At 48.2% G+C, this 21,020-nt stretch overlaps 8 protein-coding genes across 8 annotated transcripts; 4 read left to right on the top strand and 4 right to left on the bottom strand.

Annotated features, from left to right (window-relative positions):
• Window positions 1-179: 179 nt before the first annotated feature.
• DPP2 (phosphatidate phosphatase) lies at window positions 180-977 on the bottom strand (the record flags this gene model as incomplete). The annotated part of the gene is made up of 1 exon (XM_020208595.1): window positions 180-977. A coding segment is annotated over one exon (798 nt), but the record flags the coding sequence as incomplete, so codon positions are not given.
• A 1,208-nt stretch (window positions 978-2,185) lies between these two features.
• Window positions 2,186-2,629, top strand: EGD1 (Egd1p; the record flags this gene model as incomplete). The annotated part of the gene is made up of 1 exon (XM_020211815.1): window positions 2,186-2,629. The coding sequence occupies one exon, from the start codon at window positions 2,186-2,188 to the stop codon at window positions 2,627-2,629; it is 444 nt and encodes a 147-aa protein (XP_020063059.1).
• A 1,423-nt stretch (window positions 2,630-4,052) lies between these two features.
• Window positions 4,053-5,753, top strand: GAD1 (glutamate decarboxylase; the record flags this gene model as incomplete). Its single annotated transcript, XM_020210388.1, has 1 exon — window positions 4,053-5,753. The coding sequence occupies one exon, from the start codon at window positions 4,053-4,055 to the stop codon at window positions 5,751-5,753; it is 1,701 nt and encodes a 566-aa protein (XP_020063058.1).
• Window positions 5,754-7,117: 1,364 nt separating this feature from the next.
• On the top strand, window positions 7,118-8,400 carry CANTADRAFT_286511 (uncharacterized protein). Its single transcript, XM_020208256.1, has one exon. It carries the CDS (start codon window positions 7,283-7,285, stop codon window positions 8,108-8,110), a length of 828 nt encoding a protein of 275 aa, XP_020063057.1. The 5' UTR covers window positions 7,118-7,282; the 3' UTR covers window positions 8,111-8,400.
• Window positions 8,401-9,176: 776 nt separating this feature from the next.
• Window positions 9,177-9,422, bottom strand: CANTADRAFT_55158 (U2 snRNP complex subunit YSF3; the record flags this gene model as incomplete). The annotated part of the gene is made up of 1 exon (XM_020210411.1): window positions 9,177-9,422. The coding sequence occupies one exon, from the start codon at window positions 9,420-9,422 to the stop codon at window positions 9,177-9,179; it is 246 nt and encodes an 81-aa protein (XP_020063056.1).
• Window positions 9,423-9,694: 272 nt separating this feature from the next.
• On the top strand, window positions 9,695-11,209 carry CANTADRAFT_7408 (uncharacterized protein; the record flags this gene model as incomplete). The annotated part of the gene is made up of 1 exon (XM_020211111.1): window positions 9,695-11,209. The coding sequence occupies one exon, from the start codon at window positions 9,695-9,697 to the stop codon at window positions 11,207-11,209; it is 1,515 nt and encodes a 504-aa protein (XP_020063055.1).
• Window positions 11,210-11,928: 719 nt separating this feature from the next.
• On the bottom strand, window positions 11,929-15,183 carry TAF145 (Taf145p; the record flags this gene model as incomplete). The annotated part of the gene is made up of 2 exons (XM_020208425.1): window positions 11,929-12,853; window positions 12,995-15,183. Coding segments are annotated over 2 exons (3,114 nt in total), but the record flags the coding sequence as incomplete, so codon positions are not given.
• A 1,012-nt stretch (window positions 15,184-16,195) lies between these two features.
• Window positions 16,196-17,545, bottom strand: MRF1 (Mrf1p; the record flags this gene model as incomplete). The annotated part of the gene is made up of 1 exon (XM_020207932.1): window positions 16,196-17,545. Exon 1 carries the CDS (start codon window positions 17,276-17,278, stop codon window positions 16,199-16,201), a length of 1,080 nt encoding a protein of 359 aa, XP_020063053.1. The 5' UTR covers window positions 17,279-17,545.
• Window positions 17,546-21,020: the final 3,475 nt, after the last annotated feature.

The raw sequence follows: 21,020 nt of genomic DNA, 5'->3' as shown, positions 1-21,020 counted from the left end.
AGCTGGTGCGGATGTGAAACAGATGTGAGATTTTTGTGAGTTCTATGCATTGCGAGATTAATATGTAGCATGACTGGGTAATGGCCGGGAGCAGTGCGAGGAGGCCCCAGCAGCCGTCACAGGCCTGTAGCAGGGAGGTCTAGGGTAGTTGCGACATTTCCGCGACATTACCGCTACCGGGGCAACAAGTCCTCCTCGACGTCGTTGGCCTTGCTGGAGTCCTCGCTCCACAACGACACGAAGTACCGTCTGTACAACGTCACGGCCACCGTGCAACCCAAGGTGGTCCCCAAAAACACGTCCATGAAATGGTGTCTGTAGTCTTGGGTGCGGCTCAACCCCACGTAGGTAGCTAAAAGCACGGGAAGCCCACACAACAAGCTCTTGTAGACAGGCTGGGGCGTGGCAGGTGATACGAGCTGAAACTGGCCCAAGAGCCAGAGCGTCAAGTAGAGAAGACTGCCGAAACTGATGGAAGAATGGCCCGAGGGAGTGGACCGCATCCCATCTGTCAAAACTGCCCATCCCAATGGGGCAGTGCATACGCCCACATCCACCAAAGTGTCGGCAGGAGTACCCTTCTTGGGACCACACCTGGCCAAGAAGTCAGGACGGGGTCTGCTGATCCAATTTTTGAGGATATCCGTGATGAGGCCCGACAACACGAACGAGAGCACCAACGCCAAGAGCGAGATCTGGAGGAAGTGAAGCCACTGCTGAGGCGTGGAGTGACGGCCGCGTTTGAAGATGGTGACCACAGTGATGACAGTGGATGGTATCACCGAGCCTATCAAGAGACAGTTGATTCCTGTGACCCGTTCGTGCTCGGCGAACGGATGGGAGATCGACAAGTCGTTGATGGTAAACTGACGGTTGAACGGGTTGGCATGTTCGGCAATGAAGAAGAAGTACACGATCAAGCCCACAGCCAAGATCCAGTCTGGGCCGAAGCGGACGAAGTCCTTGCTTCTAAGGTACTGGACGACGTTACGAATCATGATGATGAGTGACTGTTTGGCGGTGAGTGAAGAATCGCGTGCCCATTTGGGGTCGTGGGGAGACTTGAAGTTGATGTGGGAAATCATTTATTTAGTAGTAGTTATGGGTAACATAATCAAACTAGCAGCCAGCATAGTAGATTCTAGCATATTTTCATCTCTTTATGATGTATATCTTTTAGTGAACAAAGTGGACATATGTATTAAGTCGTACACAAGATGAAAATTAGAGGGGAATGGATATGGTGTCAGAGGGGACCCACTTGAAGTTCCCGGCTATTGTGGTATGGATTTTTGGAGTAGAAGAGGCAGAGAACGAGCAGGAAGTATTCAGAGCATCCTAAAAATACAAGGAAAGAAGCCTCTCTTTTGACTTTTGTCAAACTTTTTCTTCTCTACTCTACTCGAGAAGTGAATAACTAATTTAGCTTCACTATACCAAGATTATACCTAGCTATTTCTATTACAGTACAAGAGTAGCCTCCCGTTTGCAATATCGCTTAATTTGAATTCAGTTTCCTTCTGAAGTAAAGAAAAATCTCTCCAGTTTTTAAGACTCACGATATACCTTCACAATTATTCTGCTAGATACAACGAAACCTTCAGATTGCAATAAAGAACTCCCTTGCATTTCAAGCTCCAGTTCTCTCCAATTATTGAACTGTAATTAACCACTACCATACGATCAATATAGCCCTCTCGAAATTTCTGGGACTGGCTTTGTTTAATAAGGCACCTGAATATTTTACATGGTGTCATAACAGAGAGCGAAATATTATTTGCTGTGATTCTACTTGTTGAAAGCAGATAAATCTTGTGGTGTGTAACAGTGATAGATGTTGACGCTGAATGATTAATGAAATGCTGCTGCACTCGGAAATTTATGGTTAAACTCAACTAATGGGTTATTCTTTTTCACGTATTAACCCATTTGAACATATTCTTTGAATTGCAGCGTAAATTTCACAGTAATCGTGTCTATAAATGGGAAAACACAGAGTCCAGATATTGGAACCAAGTAAATATTGTGGTGCTGTCCTGCTTGGTATATCCGCTAGATTGCGAGCCCGGGACAAGCGAGCCCTGGTCACGTGAATTTACTGGGACTGGGATCACGTGATACGGTTCTCGTCCACTGACAAATTTTACGTCGACAACTTTTCACCAACCCACCCAACCATCCAAAAATGCCAGTTGACCCAGAAAAGTTAGCCAAGTTACAAAAAGCTACCGCCAAGAAGGTCGGTGGATCCAGAGTCAAGGCCAAAAAGAACATCAAGTCCGAACAAGATGACACCAAATTGATTGAAGCCTTAGGCAAATTGAAGGCTACTAAGGTCGAAGGTGTTGAAGAAGCCAACTTCTTCAGAGAAGACGGCAAGGTCTTGCACTTCAACAGAGTCGGTGTCCAAGGTGCTGCTGCCCACAACACCTTTGCTTTCACCGGTTACCCACAAGAGAAGGATGTTACCCAATTGATCCCACAAATCTTGCCACAATTGGGTGCTGAAAACTTGGAAATCTTGAGAAAGTTGGCTGAACAAATCCAAGCCGGCAGAGCTCCAACCGAGTTGAACGCCGATGAAGACATTCCAGACTTGACTGACCAAAAGTTCGACGACGTCGAGTAAATCGATGGTAGCCACTAGTCGCCATAGTACCTGGAACATTCTGATACTTGTTAATATAATGATTCATTAGCTGTGTGTAGATGTAGGGATAATATGGATCCATTGATGGAGATGGGTCGGGGATATTGAAGCATTGAGGTATTGATCCCTCTATGGATATTGATGAGTCCCTTTATGGATTGACCGATTCATTGGGGATACTGATCCCTTGATGGTTGGACAGATTCACTGATGAAGATACTTTAATGTTATCCATGGATGATCTGCTGATGATTCAATCACGGATATTGATAATCAATTCATGGCGGTGGAGTGCATTACGGCTGATCCCTTCCCTAGGAGCCTATCCAGAGACTAGACCACAGCATTCCAGCAAAGAGTGTCCATCGTTGGATTATCACAAGCTCGATGGTATCGATTGCTGGGACGGAATCTGGCCCAAGGGGCTAGAAAGCATAATTGACGATTTCAATGGCCGTTGTTTCGACTTAACATCGCCCAGCGCCTCCACTGCCTGTCTCTACTAGTGCCATAGTGCCCCAAAGAATGGCACAGGCCACTTGTTTAGTTGTATGGATTCTTTGGAGTGTTGGCCTGGGCGCGAAAATGCTGCAAATAGTGCCAGTATATATTAATATACTATCAGACGCTTTCTCTTTTAGCTGCTCCATGTAAACCTATTCAAATAAGTAAACGAGCTAAAGATGTCTGGAAAGCTCAGTTCGGAGTAATTCAAAAAGTGAAAGTAAACTTAAAGAGGGTATGGAATTGGTTGGTAAAGGGGATTCGACATAAACTACACTATGCCATTGGCAGATCCAAAAGGCTCCCCTGGCACCGTTCAGGCGACAATGGCTAGCTGGAGTTAGGCCTGGAACCGTATCACCCCATCCAGGTACTCTCTCCTGGAATTTGTGGAGAAGATGTGGTGGACCAATTGCTGGGCGTCTCAGAGTTGGGGTAGTGAAATTCTAGGCAGGTAAAACCGACTACACCACTCTGAAAATCATATCCATCCATACTCCAATATTCTGGGAACCATCCCCCTCCCAGTCTAGCCCGTTGCAGAAGAATGGGCCGTTTCTCGCTAAAAGAAGTCTCTATGGCGAATCCTGGCGAGGCGTCGCAATGCTGCCACCCCAGCCTAAGCCTGGAAACGTCACTAGCCGGTTCTTCCAGTCCAGGGCCACCAGACCCCGGCTCGGTGTTGCCAAACTCATTACCACATACCAGCCCCAGCTACCGCCCCCCTCGTGCTCACAGCAACCATAGGTTAAGCCACAAATCCCAGGGATATAAATAGGGGAGATTAGGTCTTGGTGCAGCCACCGGCTTCTACACTTGCTACGTGAACTATATTTAACCAGGCAATTGTTCGACCATCTTGCCAAGAATATCCCCAGCTCGGAGTTATTGTACCACCATGACACTTTCCAAACACGTCGATGCAGAGGCATTGGAGTCCGAGATCTTGAAGAAGAACCACAAGACGGAATTGAACTCCCACGAGGAGTATATCTTCAAGTACTCGTCCAACTCCACCGTGCCCAAGTACGAGATTCCCGATGAGTCGTCCTCGGGAGACTTGGTCTACCAGTACTTGAGCGAGGAATTGTCGTTGGACGGGGTCCCCACACTCAATTTGGCCTCCTTCGTCAACACCACGGTGGACGAGACTCAATTGAAGTTGATATCCGACAACATCGTCAAGAACTTAGCTGACAACGACGAGTACCCCTCATTGATCGAGTTTCAACAGCGTTGTATTACCATATTGGGCAACTTGTGGCACGCTCCCAAGTATGAGAACGAGAATGGCAAATTAGTAACCAGATCTGTTGGTACTGCCACCACCGGGCTGTCTGAAGCCATCATGTTGGCTGGTTTGGCATTGAAGAAGAGATGGCAAGAGAAGCGCAAGGCCGAAGGGAAGTCGACCGATAACCCCAACATCATCATGGCCACCTGTGCTCAGGTGGCATTGGAGAAGTTTGCTAGATACTTTGATATCGAAAACCGTTTGGTGCACATTAACCAAAACTCGGGTCACTTGATCGACGTCTCTCAGATTGAGTCCAAGGTGGATGAAAATACCATTGGTATCTTTGTAATCCTCGGATCAACCTTTACTGGTGCCTTTGAGCCAGTTGCCGAGATCTCCAACCTTCTAGACAAGGTTCAAAGTAAGACGGGCAACGATGTTAGAATCCATGTCGATGGGGCCTCCGGAGGGTTCGTCGCCCCATTTGTGTTCCCAGGGTTAAAGTGGGATTTCCTTGTCCCAAGAGTTGACTCCATTAACACTTCTGGTCACAAATTTGGCTTGACAAGTGCTGGGTTAGGATGGGTCATTTGGAAACACGAGGACTTATTACCTAAGACTTTGAAATTCTCGCTTGACTACTTAGGAGGTGTGGAAGAGACTTTTGGCTTGAATTTCTCTAGACCAGGATTCCCAGTCATCCATCAATACTACAACTTTTTGACTCTTGGAAGAGAGGGTTACACTAAGATCTTTGACAGTTGCTTATCCAATGCGAGACTTTTATCTAACTTCCTTGAGGAATCTAAATATTTCGATGTGCTTTCGGTTATCCATAAGCCTGTTGACTCGGCCACCGAGAAAAAGCTCTACCCTTTGGACCATGGTCTTAAGCACGATAAGGCCGTTGCCAGTCAAAAGTTCCAGCCGGGATTACCAGTGGTTGCCTTCCGGTTCTCTAAGGAACTCAGAAAAGAGTACCCAGAGATTCCCCAGAGTATTTTCGGCTTGTTATTGAGAAACAAGGGGTATATCATTCCCAACTATCACTTACCTCCAGACGAAGGTGATGTTGAAATTTTGAGAGTAGTTGTGCGTGACAGCGTTTCATTGAACTTGTTGGACAAGTTGATGCAAGAGATTGTTCGGTCGATCGAATTGTTGATCAGGTCTTGTGCAGTGGTTAGAGATGTTGTGAAAGAAGATCGTTCCGAAAAGGAGAGGTCCAGCAACATCTATAAATTGTTGCTCTCCATTGCTTCGAGTGGTACCGAGGATATCAAGCAGATCCAGCATGAAGTGTTGGATGTACCAGGTACCGGCCACGGCAAACACAAGAGATCATACAGAGGACCATGTTGAGACTCGAGCCTGCGTGGTCAATATTTAGCTATGAAGTTCAATGTATTGCATTTTAGTTATGTCTATGTGAATGGTTCTGTCGTATAACCAAGACAAGCTCCTAGTGCAACTGGAGTTTTCATAAATGGGTTGTAATATTGTATTTTGAGTGGTACTGATACATAAGGGAGGAGATTAGTAGTAGGGTCCAGAAGATTATTTTCCTTTAGCTTGAAATATCTGGGAATAATTACCAAATCAGTTGGAGAACGTCACATGGGAATGATTCAAATTAGACAAAAATTTTCATGGTAACATTTTCTTCATTGCAGAAATAATGATGCAAGGATATTTGCGAGAGAGAACGGTATCCTTCTAGTACTCTTGACAACTTAACATGATTTGAAGCCAGAGAGTAGTTTAGACTGCTGCGGAATATCCATGAAGATCAGATCAATAATACGAAGTTGGGCCAAAACCCACGTTATCCAAATTGAAAAAAAGCACCCTATACACTGATTCAGGGAAAAGGATATGTAGGAGCAGAAATACACGAAAATGCGCGAGAGTATCAGAGTTGAAACCTTAGCTAAGTCTTCTTCATTCTGCGGGAGGTGACTGTGGGGTCAGGTCTGTGTGTTCGGGTATTCCAGGAATGCCTGGTGAATTATGAACAGGGTCAAAGAGTTATGGCCGGGAATATTCAAGTTCAGTTGAGTCATGGTGGGCAAGAAAGAAACTGCGACTTGAAGACTGGGAAATAGTTCATAGAAGGCACAATCAGAGCGATACCTTGGCTGGCAGTAGAGATTCCCGCTGCACCCTCCTCTAACATTCGTACTTCCTCCATTTTTTGCACCCATTCTGAGCCCGCGCCAAACGTCCGCCTGGAAATACCACCAGTCACGGAACGGCTCGGGGCCAGTGTCGCACCACCCACCCCAATTGTAGCACCAGTCTCGCTAGAAGTGGCCAGTTTCCGCAATGGTGCCACCGTCGCCCAGCCCCTGAACCGATGCGCACCGACCCTAACCTCCACAGTAGTCCACCGTCGCCGTTGTGGTGCCGTTGCAACGCCGCGTGCCACGGTTTTAGTGAGATGAGCCCCTCACGGTCATCCCGCGAGTCGTAAATCCTGACTCGGATATTTGCGAGGCCTGGCGCCAATTGGCTGGTCTGACTGTAGCGGCAGGACCCTGTCAGGGTAGAGGCCAGTGGCATAGTGATTGTAGGAGAAGAATGACGGCCATGGCGGCTCTAGTGATTGACACTTGAGACCCCACCAGCACCAGCGCCAGTGCTACGAGCTCTCACTACCAGTACCACGAGCTCCCACCACCGTCATTACCACCACCACCACCAACACCTCCACCAGTATCACCAGCATCACCACCACCCCTCCACCACCGTCACGCCAACCACCACCCCTCCGCTCCCCTCCCCCTGGATCAACTAACAACCCGCGCCATCCCCTCTTGTGGCTCATAGCAATCGTAGCAACTATTTAAACCGCCAGGTCCCCGAAAATTATTGCTGCAACTCGCACCATCATGTCTTCAGTCCAGGGAACCGTCAACGACATCACCTCCCACAAGGTCACTGCCATCGTCTCGTTGGCATTGTCAGCCTACGGCAACATCCGCTACTTGGTGGGCAGATCGCCCTTCGACCACCACAGCCCTTTTAACGTGTCCAACACTCCGTTCTCAGCCAACATCATCGTCACCTTGACCTACTGGGGCTTGCTCTATCTCTTGCAGATCGCGTTCGTGGCCCAGATCTTCATCCCCAACCTCGAGTCCTCGCTGCGCTCCGACGCCACCAAGCATGTGGGCAAGCACTTCACCGTGTTCAACATCTTGTCGTTTGTGTGGTCGATTTTGTTCGCCAAAAAGCACTTTTTCTGGAGTGAGCTTATTTTGATCGTCAACTTGTTCAACATCTTGGCGTTGTACTTCAACCACAAGACCTACAGCATCAAGCCATGGTCCAACCTCGTGTTGATCCACGCTAGCACTGTGGCGTTCCCGTTGTCGTGGTTGTTGTACGCCGTGTTCTGGAACGGTGCCGTGTTGTTCCACGTCCACAAGTTCGTGGGTAGAGTGGTTTCCAACGTGTTGATCTGGGACTTCTTGATTGTTCCCGGCTTCTTCTTGGTCGTCTACAACGATTGGGCCACTGGATTCAGTTCCAGTATCCTCACCTTCGGATTGGGCTTGGGCCAATTGTTGGTCAAGGTGTTTGCCTTGCAATGGATCTTTGCCTTTGTCATCTCTGCCATCTTGTTGGTGTTGTCCTTGGTGGCTGCCTTCAACGGCAACTTGGGCAGAAGAAACATCGAGCTCACTGACAGCGAGCAGGCCCCATTATTGGAGTAAATGCTCGGGCCAGCATTTATATTAAAGCGAAACTAATAGCTGCGTTTGACGGAGCCATTTACGGTGTATTGAGACTTAATTAATAGCTACGCGTGATTCCAGTAGGTTGTAGAGGAAATGCGTATATTATTCCAATCGTGTGATTATATACTAAGATTAGTTACGAAAGTAGCTTAACATTAAGACTTTACCGACAAATAAGACCTATCCTCAGAAATCACTTTTATCTGGCTTATTAAAGTCTTGATTCATTAAACCAACCGCACCTTCTTGCCAAAAGTAGGAAATGAGGGCCGAGTTGGGAGATCTCAATTTGAGGCAGGAAAGTTTCAGATAACTGTTATGACAATGACTGATGGAGTCTTGCTGGTAGCAGATGGTTTATATCCACTAGCGGGCTAGAAGTTTCTATTTGTAACCACAAATCGTACTTGTCAAACATAAGCGTCCTCGCGGACATCCAACATGTACGACTGTAAATCACAAGTATCACCATCCTAGGCGCCCAACAGCCCCATTGAACACCGGAAATTCCCCCTAGCAACCTGGGCTCATCCACTATAAACTCTCAAACATGACATCAACCATTACTAGGAGGTCCACTTCGTGACTGGCATTCACAAAATCCACCAATATCCCTCAATGACTGACTGTGAAACCACAATCCAGGACTTCTGCATGTACTTCCACCGGGATCTAGGAGGGACAGTAGAGTGGAATCGCTAACCACCGGTGCATCACTGAACGACATACTAAAAACCGCTAGGACAGTCTATTGGCTGACTGAGAAACCACCAGTCATCACTTGATAACTTACTAAAAACCACCAGGATCACTTTGGGACTAGTTTGGAATCGCAAACAACCAGAACCACTTAATGACTTATTTAAAACCACCAAGACCACTTAATGTAGTTTGATACCGTACCAGTACAACACTTAACGACTTACCGAGAAACCACCAGTCATCACTTAATGACTTACTAAAAACCACCGGGAACACTAATGAATGATTTACCAATCCACCACCACCGCATGAACATACTGTACTTCACAACCGATCAACCCTACTCCTTCCCCTTCGCCTTCGGCCCCACCATCTTCTTCACCATCGCCTGGCGCATCACCTCCGGATGTTGCCCCACCGCTGCTGCCGTGTAGGTCAAGAGAGGCGAGTGAAGTGCCAACGACGCGTAGGTGTCGCGGTGGACGGTGGTCAAAAACTCGTCCCGCGTGGTGTCGGGGTTGCCGAGGCCGAGGTACTTCGCCTTCTGCTGGTGGTACTGGTTCTGCTCCTTGACCTTGTCCGCCATTGTCGGTTAGTTTAACTAACCAGAGAAGCCGTTTTGATGACAGGTCGTGCGCGCCCCGCACACTCCCCTCTGCATCGTAATTGACCGGCGTGCGCCTACCTAGGGGAACCAGCGGCCTGGTCACTCTGGCTGGCTTACATAACCACCCAACTTTTGTCGCCTACCTCCAACACTTTACAGCACCTGTCCATCCTCTCCTGGCACCCAGCCCTATCGTTCTGGCTCCTTCACCGCCTCCCTGCTCGTCGTGGTCCCGTCTCACGTGCCCGTCCATGTCCACCAGCGATAGCCGCCCAGCATCTTCCAGCCTCAACCTTGCCAACCTCCTTCGTGACGCCATGACTGCTCCCACTGCCACCCCGCCAGTCAACACCGTCAACACCACCACCAAAATCACCTACAAGCCCAACATCATGAAGCCAGCCACATCTGCGGACTTGAGCATCCTGGACCTCATCTCGGACTCCGACAACTCGTCCATCGAGATCTACAAGATGTACCGCCACAAGAACTACTTGCCCCACAACCAGCGCATCTCCAACATCGCCTGGCGCATCCAGAACCGCAAGATGGTGTCGAAAGACGTTTCCACCGCGCCCAAGCCCAAGCAGCGAGCGCACTCCATCTCCAAGCCCACCCCCTCGTTCAAAAAGTCCACCTTCAACGACCCCAACTTGGACGACTTCGACTACGTGGCCCACATCCGCAGAATCAGCCAGGAGGAGTTCATCCAGGCCAATCCTGGCGCCTCCTCCGAGCCCGGAGCGCCTCCTGTGCCCTCGATCAAGAACGAGCTTTCCTCGCTCTTGGACCAGGCACCACTCTCCCACGCCCTAGCTAAGTCCCACTCCACCGGCTCCCAGCCGTCCCAGCCTCCCTCAAACAACCAGTTCTTGTCCTCCTACATCACCTCGCTCGAGTCCACCTTGTCCAACAACTACCCCTCAGATATCACCTCTGAGTACCTGCATTCCAGCACCTCCAAGGTGCCAGCCTCCGACGCCAGATCGCCTTCCAGCGTGTCGGGGGTCAAAAAGGTTCTCCAGTGTATCAACTGCCACACCAAGACCACCCCGCTCTGGAGAAAGTCAAACAATGGCGACTTGTTGTGCAACGCCTGCGGACTCTTCTACAAATTGCATGGTATCTTGAGGCCCTTGAATAATAACAAGACCTCCACCGACAGGGCACCACAGAACAACACAGCAAACCCGGCCAACCGCATGAACAACCTTGCCCCAGGATACCAAAACAGAAGCAACGGAAGGAATAACAACGACATGATGAATCTAGACTCCTTTCTTGAAATTTCCAATACTAGCACCACGAATACCACGAACACCACAAACACCACCACCAGCAATACCATCAACACAGAGTACACCTCACCTTCAGCATTCTCAATGGGACCTTCAGGCATACTGAACACCACGGTTAACAACATAGACGAGATCGACAAATTATTGAATTTGAACTTGTTCCAGTCAGACTCTTTCCAGGTCGAGAATAATGGGAACCACCAATCGCAGCCGCCTCAGAACAGCCATAACATGCGTCAAAACCAACAACTAAACAACCACTCTCAAGGGGCCGCAAATAACCAACTCAACGAACTAAACCAACTCTTCAATAGTAACGACAACACTGGAATTGCTCCAGGAATGGATGGTGTCAACGACGAGATATTGTTTGGCGATCCCATCAGCGCATATACCCCAGGAACAGGTAATAATGGGGACCCAAGCTGGAATTGGTTGGACTTCAGCCCTGCCGCAACCAACAGTTGAGTGACCAGGATACTGGTATGCTGCTGGTTTATTTATTAAATATGTATTAAAATTAGATAAATTGATGTACATGAGCAAAAATGTAGATTTCAAGATTAGTACTGATTAACAATTTTGGTTGGGCTTTTTAAATACCGAATGAGAAGACCCCTTCGATCTCTAACCCCCGAATACAATGAAACCATAATGGATTGCATATCCTGAAAGTGACAATCGAGTTTCTGCTGTGAGAATTCATAGTATTCCAAGTTCCATTAGTTTCATGAGTCATAACATGAAATTCCTATTCGCCTTTATAGAGCTGACTACTCGTTTGGTACCAATTAATTTATTCGATTTATTCTGGTGAATTATTAGATAAATGATTTTCAAGCTTTATCAGGAAAAGAATTATAAGGAGTGGTTCCTGTTGTGCTTTTAGCTCAGCCTTAATATTTGCAAAAGGTTTATAGATGGATCTATCTCATAAATGTTCTAATGATGAAATTATCCAGCGGGTTTTCTGCTCTACTACATTAATTAATTATGTGTGTATATTATCATATCATCATGAGTTTTACGAAATTTACTTTCTTCCTAACGGGTCATGTTTGTGTGGATCGCACAGGGAGTATAATATAGTTCTTTCGTAAAATTAGGACCCTAGTACAGCTTAATCACGAACCTTCTGGCTTAGGATCGACGGGTGCCGTAGGGGTTTCGATAGCCGCAGAACTAGCACTACTAGGAGTTTCTGGAGCTCCCTTTTTTGGTAGTTGTGTACCCCCATTGGTTTGGAAGTACAAGGGACAAGTTTTGTTCGTTCTAATATGACCAAAAGCTCCACAAGAAGCACATCTTCTGGTCTTACTCTTCCCCTTACCTATACCTTTACCACCGATAGCATAGGAACCATCTGGCAAAATGACGGTATTGGCATCGATGATCTTACCACCAGCAGCAGCCGCAGCATGGATGGAGTCTCTGATAGGTTTCTTAGCTTTGCTTTGTTTAGATCTCTTGATAAAGTTAGCCAATTTTTCTTCCAATGCTTTCTTTCTGATCTTGTTCAATTCCTTATCGTTTGTAGGAAGAATATCTCCAACATCAGCTGTCTTCAAGAGCTCATCCTCAATGCTCTTTCTTCTTCTAATATAGGCCTTGATGAGCCTTGGATCACTTAAAGTTTCAACCTTTCTTTGGACAATTCCATTTTCATCTCTCACTCTCCTAGTGATTCTCAATACGTTGCTCTCGTTGCCTTGCTTCACATCTTCCTTAACCTTTGATTTCACATACTTCTTGTGATCGATGGGTTTGTACTCATCATAAATGCTTTGGAGATTGAAATCGGGACCGTGATCCACCAACGAACTTCTTTGGGAGTACCAAATACGCTTGATTTCAGCTTCGTACAATTTCTGCTGATATGCTGCAGTGTTGTTCTTAGGCACATTTTCTTTGACAGGTGCAAAAAGCGGTTTAAATCCGTTCTTTTGAGTGGCACGCAAAAATGAGAACCCTAAACCAATACCGGTTGGATCTCCATCTCCGTTAAGCTGGAGCATGGTTTTAGTCAGGTTGGCATTCACAAAGTTTCTGGTCAAATTCCAGGGGGTTAACTCTTCATCAATATCAATTTCTGCATCGGGATCTCTTGGTTTCCTAGTTCTCTCCTTTTCCTTTTTGACCTCTTGGTTTTGTTCGTCGGGTTTATTTTCCTGTTCTTTGTCTTCGGTAGTTTCTTCCTTCTCCTTGTTATCTTCCTTTGCCTTTTTCTCTTCTTTTTTGGTCTCATCTCCAAACAATGTATTGTTGTCTTCCAATGCCTGCTGACCATGCTGCATAGCATCCAACACAGCACAGTCTTCAGGAGTTATCATTGCTCTGACTTCCTCCTCTGCTGGAACAATATCAAGATTCTTGATCTTCCAGAATCCCTGATCATCACCCTGTCTTTGATATTCCATGAATTCCTTCAATCTTTGACGGTTTTGCATGTCGTTTTGATCTGGGAAATGCCTGGACACATCCTTCACCGATACTCTGGCCACACCGTTATTGTTCATCACTCTGAAAACGACCATCTTAAGCCTATTCTTGGATGTGTTGGTCACTTTTCTGGAATGTGGAGCTGGCACTTCCATGGCTGGGAAGGTGTTACCTACCGCAAACATAAAATTAATGTTCCTCAAGTAGTACTTTTGATGATTTCCTGCTCCTTGGGATTTTACGAGCAAAAAGTCTGTCTTCCTATTCTCATGCTTGAAAACAGGGGCTCTCAACATGTTATTGTACAAGGTGGGTACGAAATCTCCTGGCCCCACCTCACCGAAATTCCAGAATGGAGACCGGTCTTCCACTCCCAAAACTTGGGTTTCTCCGATTTGTGTTTTTGGTCTAGAAGAGTCATCTTCTCTCTCCTTTCTATAGTAATTGATAATCTTGGAGCACATACCAAAATTAGAGAAAACCAATGGATATTCTTCGGAGTATTCCATGGCCACAAGGTTGGCAGTGTCTGCTGCAGTCAAATCGGTAGACTTGCTGAATATCTCCTGTAACGATTTTCCTCTGTCCTTCTTCTTTTTTCTTTGTTTAAGTTTCGAGAAACTGATTAATGTACCTGGTCTTACCAAGAATTTAGGTCTATGGAATGACCTACAATCCTCCTTGGTAAGCTTGACCTTGTAGTAGGGGGACTGGAGTTTCAATGCAGGCAACGAGTGCTCGATGTTCAAGTTACTCAATTGACTTCTTATCTTGGTATTGTAATTCTTCTTCAACTCTTCATATTCCTTATCGTTGGAGAAATTGAATCTTTGCTCCATGAGTTTGTCCGTGGATGGAGTTAATGCTCTCGAAGTGTCCACCTTCTTTTCGGGAACAAACAACAAGTTAGGATCATTCATATCAAGTTTGAAGGTGTCATTGTTGAGTTGGCCATTGAAAATATTCTCATCGTCATAATCATCAATATCGATGATGTCGTTGTGCTCCACATTGACTTTTTTCACTGGATACTTCGCATCACCCGTGTTTATTATGGCGTCGTCATCCCAGTCGGTAGTCGAAAGGATAAGGTCTTTGGAAAACTCCGAGAATTTATCATGGACCGACCAATCTTTGTGAAGGAAAGAAATCTGTTTCAAGAAAGCATCCTTGGAGGTACCCTTTTCCTCGATTTCTCGTATGAAGTCCAAGTCTTGTTGTGTAATAGAAACCACTTTGCTGGTATCCTTCGAAGACTGGGCTGGAGGTATTTGTTTTCTTGATTTGAATAACTTGCGCTGGTCCACGTCCACCTGGAGAGATAACTTGGTAGGCACCATGGGCTTGATGTTTTCCTTGGTGGCAATGAGTGGACGAGCATGTCTATAGTACTTGGGGGCTGGGAGGAAGAATAGGTGGAAGTTGAAGGGCTTATCTTTGGAGTATCCTGGGTAGTAATACTTGAAGTTTCTGGCCAAACGTCTTGCCTCCAATTGCTTGACCACCCTCTGGAGCTTTTGCCTCTTTGCTGCTCTTTGTTCCTCCAGAAGGAACTTTCTCTTCTTGGGTTGGTTACGTTCGCCAGCCTGGTGGAGCTGGCTGGTGTCATTTTCTTCCCCAAATATACCCCCCATGCTCAATCCATTCAAGCCATCGTCGTCCATGTACTGGTGGTTGTCGTCTATGCTGTTGAAGAGGTCGTTGTTGTTGCCTGTGTCCTGTTGGTCATAATCATCACCAAACATGTCGTCGAACTTCTGATCGGCCTCTGCTTCCATTTGGGCTTCGTCGCCTAGAAACCCTTCAAGGTCGTCTGCACCAGCAGCACCTCCCGTAGGCTCTTCTTCTTCAGGAAGGTCGTCATCATCTGCCAACTCGTCGATGTCTTCGTAGTCAACCGCGTCATCTGCGTGCTGCGTTTTTCTCTCCAGGAAGATGGAGTCGATGACTTGCTCGTCGGGCACGTCAGTCCCCTGGAGAAACTGGTTGAATTGCTTTTCCTCCATGGTGGTGGGTGGAATGGAGATTGAGTGATGGTTTTGAGGTGTTTGTGGTGGTGACCGTCACGTGACTCATAAGCAGAGGATTCTGGCTGGTTTGTGGCGAGGTAGATATTCGTCCTTGCTGAGTGCGTCTTAGCTCCGGGAGTATAGCCAGGCATTGGAATCCATGCTTCACCATTTTTGGGTCAAGAGTGTTGGCAATTATATCGAAGTAAGTTTTATAAATTAATGGATGAACATTGATGAACATTTTATTCTTTAATGTGGACTTCGGTGGGAGAGTTGAGAATTGGCATGTATTGCACAGTTTTGCAATGAATTAGGGTGACCATGGATGCGTGTTTATAGTTTACATCTAATTGAGCGATTGTGGCTAATTTACTATATACCGTAGTTGTGTTGCTAGTATGTGCAGTTTTGTCGAATATTTGGCTGGTGAATCATCAGCTGTAATTGTTATTTGAAATACTAAATTATTTGCATTGATTGCCATAATCCTATCACTGATGCAGGTGGACTAGAATGGAGATTTTGGGTGGGTAATAGTGTGCTAATGTACACTTTCCATATAATTATGTAGAGGACTTATAAAGTGTTTTTATGAAAATGTGCAGTTTGATATTGTTGTCAGCAAATGGACTTCTTAATTAAAACGGTAGCTGTGATAGAATATGTACAGATCTTCGGATTCAGGCAGCTGACTTAAAAACTTGTACGATAGCAATGATACGTACATTTTTCTTTGAACTAAGAGCAAACGGACTTCTTAACTCTAGAGTGAACAGCTTTTCATCAAGTTGAGGGCATGTGTAGTATCAGGTCGCTGTATATCAATTTACACTTATTAGCCAATAATACCACTTGACAGCTTATAGCTGAAGATCAGCTATGTATTCTCTACAGATAATGGCCTTTTCTAAGTCATCTCAGCAAATTTATCGTCCATTACAGAGCGTTAGGAATTAGATATTCAGTTTATATAGAGCAGAGGCACACGTTATTGGTAAGCCATTACCTAATCAAAGAGCACCACCTTCTTTCCAGGGCTCTGGATGGCCTTGACGAAAAAGCTGGCGATATCACCATCAAGCTTGATCTCCTGGACATCGGGGATCCGGAACACGCCCTGCTCGTACAACTTGATCACCTCCTTGACGGTGTCAATCCGCGACTGGGGGTCGCGCTTGGAGTTACCAGTCAACCAGTAGGGAACCACCGAGATGTTATTGACCAACTGCTGGCTGGTGTTGATAGTGACTTGGGGATCACCGGAGGAGGCTCCGTAGCTGATAAAGTACCCGTCCTGGCCCACGGCACCAAAGAGTGCCGAGGCAGTGGCACCTCCCACACTGTTGAGAGCGAGTCTCACGTGACCGTCACCCACGATTTCCTTCAACTTGGCTGCAAAGTCGCTGCTCAACAAAGTGGACTCATCGATCACGCTGGTGGCACCCAATTCGTAGAGCTTGTCCAACTCTGCCTTAGATTTGCCGTCCCGCACCACCGACAAAGTCTTGACGCCTCTGCTCTTGGCCAATTGTGTGATATACTGGCTGACCTGCGAAGTGCCTGCGTTCTGGACAATCCAGTCGCCAGCCTCCAACTTGTGGTAGTTGTGGAAGATCTGGTACGCAGTGGCAGGATTGATGGTCAACGTGGCAGCCTCAGCTTCCTTGAGGTCAGCAGGCACCTTGACGAAAGCGTCGACCTTGCCGCCAGCGGTTTTTCTGGGGTCGTCAATGGCTGCTACTAGCGCAGTTCTCCAAGTACCAAAGCCAGAGAGGGATGGAATAACACGATCACCAGGCTGGACGGAAGTGACGTCTGATCCAACGTGAGTGACTTCAAACACACCTTCGTTGCCGCCCACGTACACTTGTTTGGTGTTGGCGTCTAAGTCGTGGAGGTAGGGAGGGGGCACGTAGCCGCCACGAGCCTGGAGCACGTCCGAGGGGTTAATGGGAGCGGCAATGGCACGGAGAACGACTTCTTTGGCGCCAATGGCCGAAGGATCGATGGTATAGTTGGCCAGCTTGAGGTTGGAGAGGTCGGCCTGTTGGCCCAAAAAGGTGACTGCAGATGCTGCGATGGACATGGAGAAATTCGTTGCGGTTTGGATGGTTAGCTGTGTTCCCAGAAGAGTGATTCTTGAAGTGGTGAAAAGTGATTCCTTGAGGTTTCGGGGTAGACAGGCTGCTTAATAGTAGATTCCAACGGTGGTGGCGGAGATCGCCACAGTGAGATTACTAATGGGTTACCTGCAGGAGGGGGAGAAATTCCGATGGTTTCCAGGATTTCAATCACGTGAGCAAAATCGTGGGAGAAGCTTACCTGTGATCTATATCACGTGAGTGTCTCAGATCATTCCTTGCCTGTATTTGTGAAAAGATGGCTATTACGAGTTGGAAACAGAAGACTGCCTCTGAGTATGTGCCAAGACATATGGATGCAAAAAGTCAAAGCTGTATGCAACTGGAATCCAACAAATGAATCCACAAGTCCAATTGTATGTTAAAATGAGGGTATATGGGACCCAAAGCCAGCTGCAGGAGGGAACAAATGATCACACAATCCGTCCGAATGAGAAAGGGTTCGTTGCCTGACTTTTATGTTAATTACACCTGGCTTTGGCATTATTTCACATGTACAAACATATTCGAAAGGCCCTGTGATCACATGAGTCTTAGCACGTGTTCACCCCATATTAAACACGTGATCTCGCCTCCGCGGCCGAGAAATCTGCACGCAGCGCTACCAGGCACCATGCGCCGCAGACGCTCCTAATTTACCATAACCAGTCACCTCAGGCACCAACTGCCAACCGACATGAACCCTGAAGCGTGGCTTGGGTAGCCCCCTACCAGCAACCAGCAAGCGACTCCTGCCAGTTTACGACACATTACGACGCAGCAACCATCGTGCCCAGAACTGAGGTGGATTCCACAATTGCACAATGTGGGACCGACAGGGTCGGGGAGTGCATGGCACATGCATCGGTGGCGTGGAACGAGGATTGGGGGCACTTGCGCAACCCTGGAATGAAACGGGAAGGTTCCAGTCTGGGGCCACACGCCCCACGAGGCTATGTCTCGAAGCCAGAAGCCGCCAGGAGCCAGTACCACCAGGGGAGAGAAGGTCCCAACCCGCCAATCAGGCACGGGAGCACGCAAAATTTTGACGAGCATCGCGATGCACCCACCTGCAAGCTGCGCCCCAGGGCCGTTCTCATGCATGGACAGGGTTGGTTCCAAGAGGATTGCCTACTCGGGCCAGAGAGCCCCAGGCTTACCTGATTGATCTGGTTTAGCTGGCTTCGACCCCCCAACAATACCACGCCTGGCATTGTGGGCCCAAACGTCATCCGCGCCCCTTCCACTCCTTCTGCACGGAAAATGTCGCTGATCGCCGATTTGGCAATTATCTAATGCATCCTGCGCACTGTTTGGCAATTGCCTAATGCGGCCTCAGTGGTTCCAAATCCTATTATTTATAGCCACACCAGCATGGACTAACGACGCAAGGTCCTCCAGCCAAAGCTGGGCCTGGCGACTCCTCCGTCAGCAGGCCCTGGCCATGTCGTCGCCAGGACCCTCCTGCACCCCCAGGACTGACGCCCGCAGCGCAACCGCACCCGCAGCACCGTCCGCAGCCGACAGGCATTCCCCAGCCGAGAGTCTGCATTGTAATTTCACAATCACTGTCACAATGTCTGATGTGTCGCATGTCTCACGCCCATGACCCATCCCTAAATGTCTCCTAGCTCGCCTCTATTTGAAATCTCTTCAATTCTCCGTCACTCCACCAGCACTTGTTTCTCTGTCTGGGTCGCTTCTACCATACCTCCCAGCCCCATCCACCGTTCGTCCCCTTAAAGCCCTTCCGTGGTTATCCGCACCTGCCGCCCCCATCGCTCACTTATATATAGAACAAACACCTATATATAATCCGGATTGGGCTCCACATTACTACTGCGGTGTGCCTCAAAATTTTCATCCCTACTTGTGCTTAGTGCTTCCACGGGCCAACCAGCACACCATCTGTCTGCTGTACACTTTCCTGTCCGTCACTCGCTTCTGTCTGCTGCACCACTCGCCAGACACCTGTCCTCCACACATTCGCTACACACATGGGTCTTTTGACGAGATTGCGGGCTGACCGCTCCAGTATCTCCAGCTTGGGTTCGTCCAAGTCGTCCCAGGTGGGCCCAGCAGGCCCAGGCACGGCTACCACCCGTACCAACTTGGCCACCCTCGAAAAACCCGAGCCTACCCACCCGAAACTGCACGTTTCCAACCTTTCTGTGGGCAGCAGCGAATTCCTGGCGACAGGATCTGACTCATCATACACCTCAGGCGAGTCCCACACCTTCGCTAACCGTCTGCAGGGAGCAGAGCACCAGCCTGTGGTGGGAGACATGGCCAAAAATAAGAAGTTGCCCCGGAGAAAAAGCCCTTCGGGGTACAACTTTGCCTCCCAGGAGGCCAGGTCGCCCATCAAGGAGTTTGACCACAAGTTGCCACATCCATTCCCCCAGAAATTCACGTCGGACGACTCGTTACTTGCGGAAACCACCGACGCATTGGGCGCTGCCACCATTAGCACAATTACTGAGAGTGACGCGGGTGGCGCCAGTGCCGCCTACGTGCCGGGATCGCTCGATCCGGGGTCTACATTGAACAATGCTAGCAGTGGCATCGATCCCAGCCCAGCACACGCCAGTGCCGGTGCCGGTGCCGGTGCCGACTCGACTTCGCCCCAGGAGTCCACCATATCGTCGGACCCGCTCCAAACCGATCTCAACTTCCAGCCTTCGTTCTATGCATCTGCACAATATCCATACTATAATTACAATCAGGACCCACAATCGGCGCCTCCTGCGCCTCCTGCGCCTGCAGTCCAAGTTGCCCCCAAAGCCACCGACGGATATGCCGACTCCAGCGACTACGAGTCGACTTCTTCAGAGACCTCGTCGTCTGAGGAGGATGACGACAAAAGCACGGCAGCCAAGCCGCTGACCAAGGAGTACTTCGACCAGTGGAGACAGTACTACTCTAGTCTTGCCGCCCAGAGACAACAGCAGATGCAGCAGCAGTACATGGCAGCCATGTCCAGACAATCCATGTACGGCGGGTTCCCCATGATGCAATACGGGATGCCAGGCATGCCAGGCATGCCAGGTATGCAAGGAATGCAAGGAATGCAAGGAATGCCAGGAATGCAGGGGATGCAAGGAATGCAGGGGATGCCCATGAACTACATGCAAATGCAGCAGATGCAAATGCAGCAGATGAACCCATACGGGTTCCAGCAACAGTTCATGCCCCCCTCCCTGGCCTCCCAGCAGTCCATGAACCCATACATGCAAGGCTCACAAACGAACTTGGTGGCTCTGTCGCAGCCAGATCTTCTGTTAGCCAAAGAGCACCACGAACAAGACGCTTTGGCCTACGGAAAGATCCGTGCCAACGACTCCGACGAAGGTGCAAACGAGCTTATGTCTGCCTCCAGAAAGTCCACCCTCAAGTCGAACCGTTATCCTTCGGTGCCTCTGTTGGCCCTTCTTAACAAGAAGGGTTCCAGCTCCGATTTGAGAAAGGCCAGCATGCATGCGAGAATTTCGTCATTGGATCTTAATTTCAAGCCAAAAGCATTCAACTTGGAGGACGAAAAGTCTGGCATGCACGACATTGCAGCCGACGCCAATGTTGGCGCCAGGTACATTTCTGACTATAACAAGTTCTTGTTCGAGGACGAAGAGAAAGAAACTCAGCTCGAGTCTCCAGAGTCGGCCAAAAAGAGCACCAAAGCTAACCAGCTTCCTACTCCCAACTCCACCA

This window comes from Suhomyces tanzawaensis (genome assembly GCF_001661415.1).
Source record: "Suhomyces tanzawaensis NRRL Y-17324 unplaced genomic scaffold CANTAscaffold_6, whole genome shotgun sequence".
Lineage (NCBI taxonomy): Eukaryota > Fungi > Ascomycota > Pichiomycetes > Serinales > Debaryomycetaceae > Suhomyces > Suhomyces tanzawaensis.
Note: the sequence above shows the minus strand (reverse complement) of the source record. Positions and strands in the feature narration are given on the sequence as shown.

Coding starts and splice junctions, on each gene's coding strand:
- CANTADRAFT_286511 (XM_020208256.1), top strand. CDS start 7,283: ATGTCTTCAGTCCAGGGAACCGTCAACGACATCACCTCCCACAAGGTC.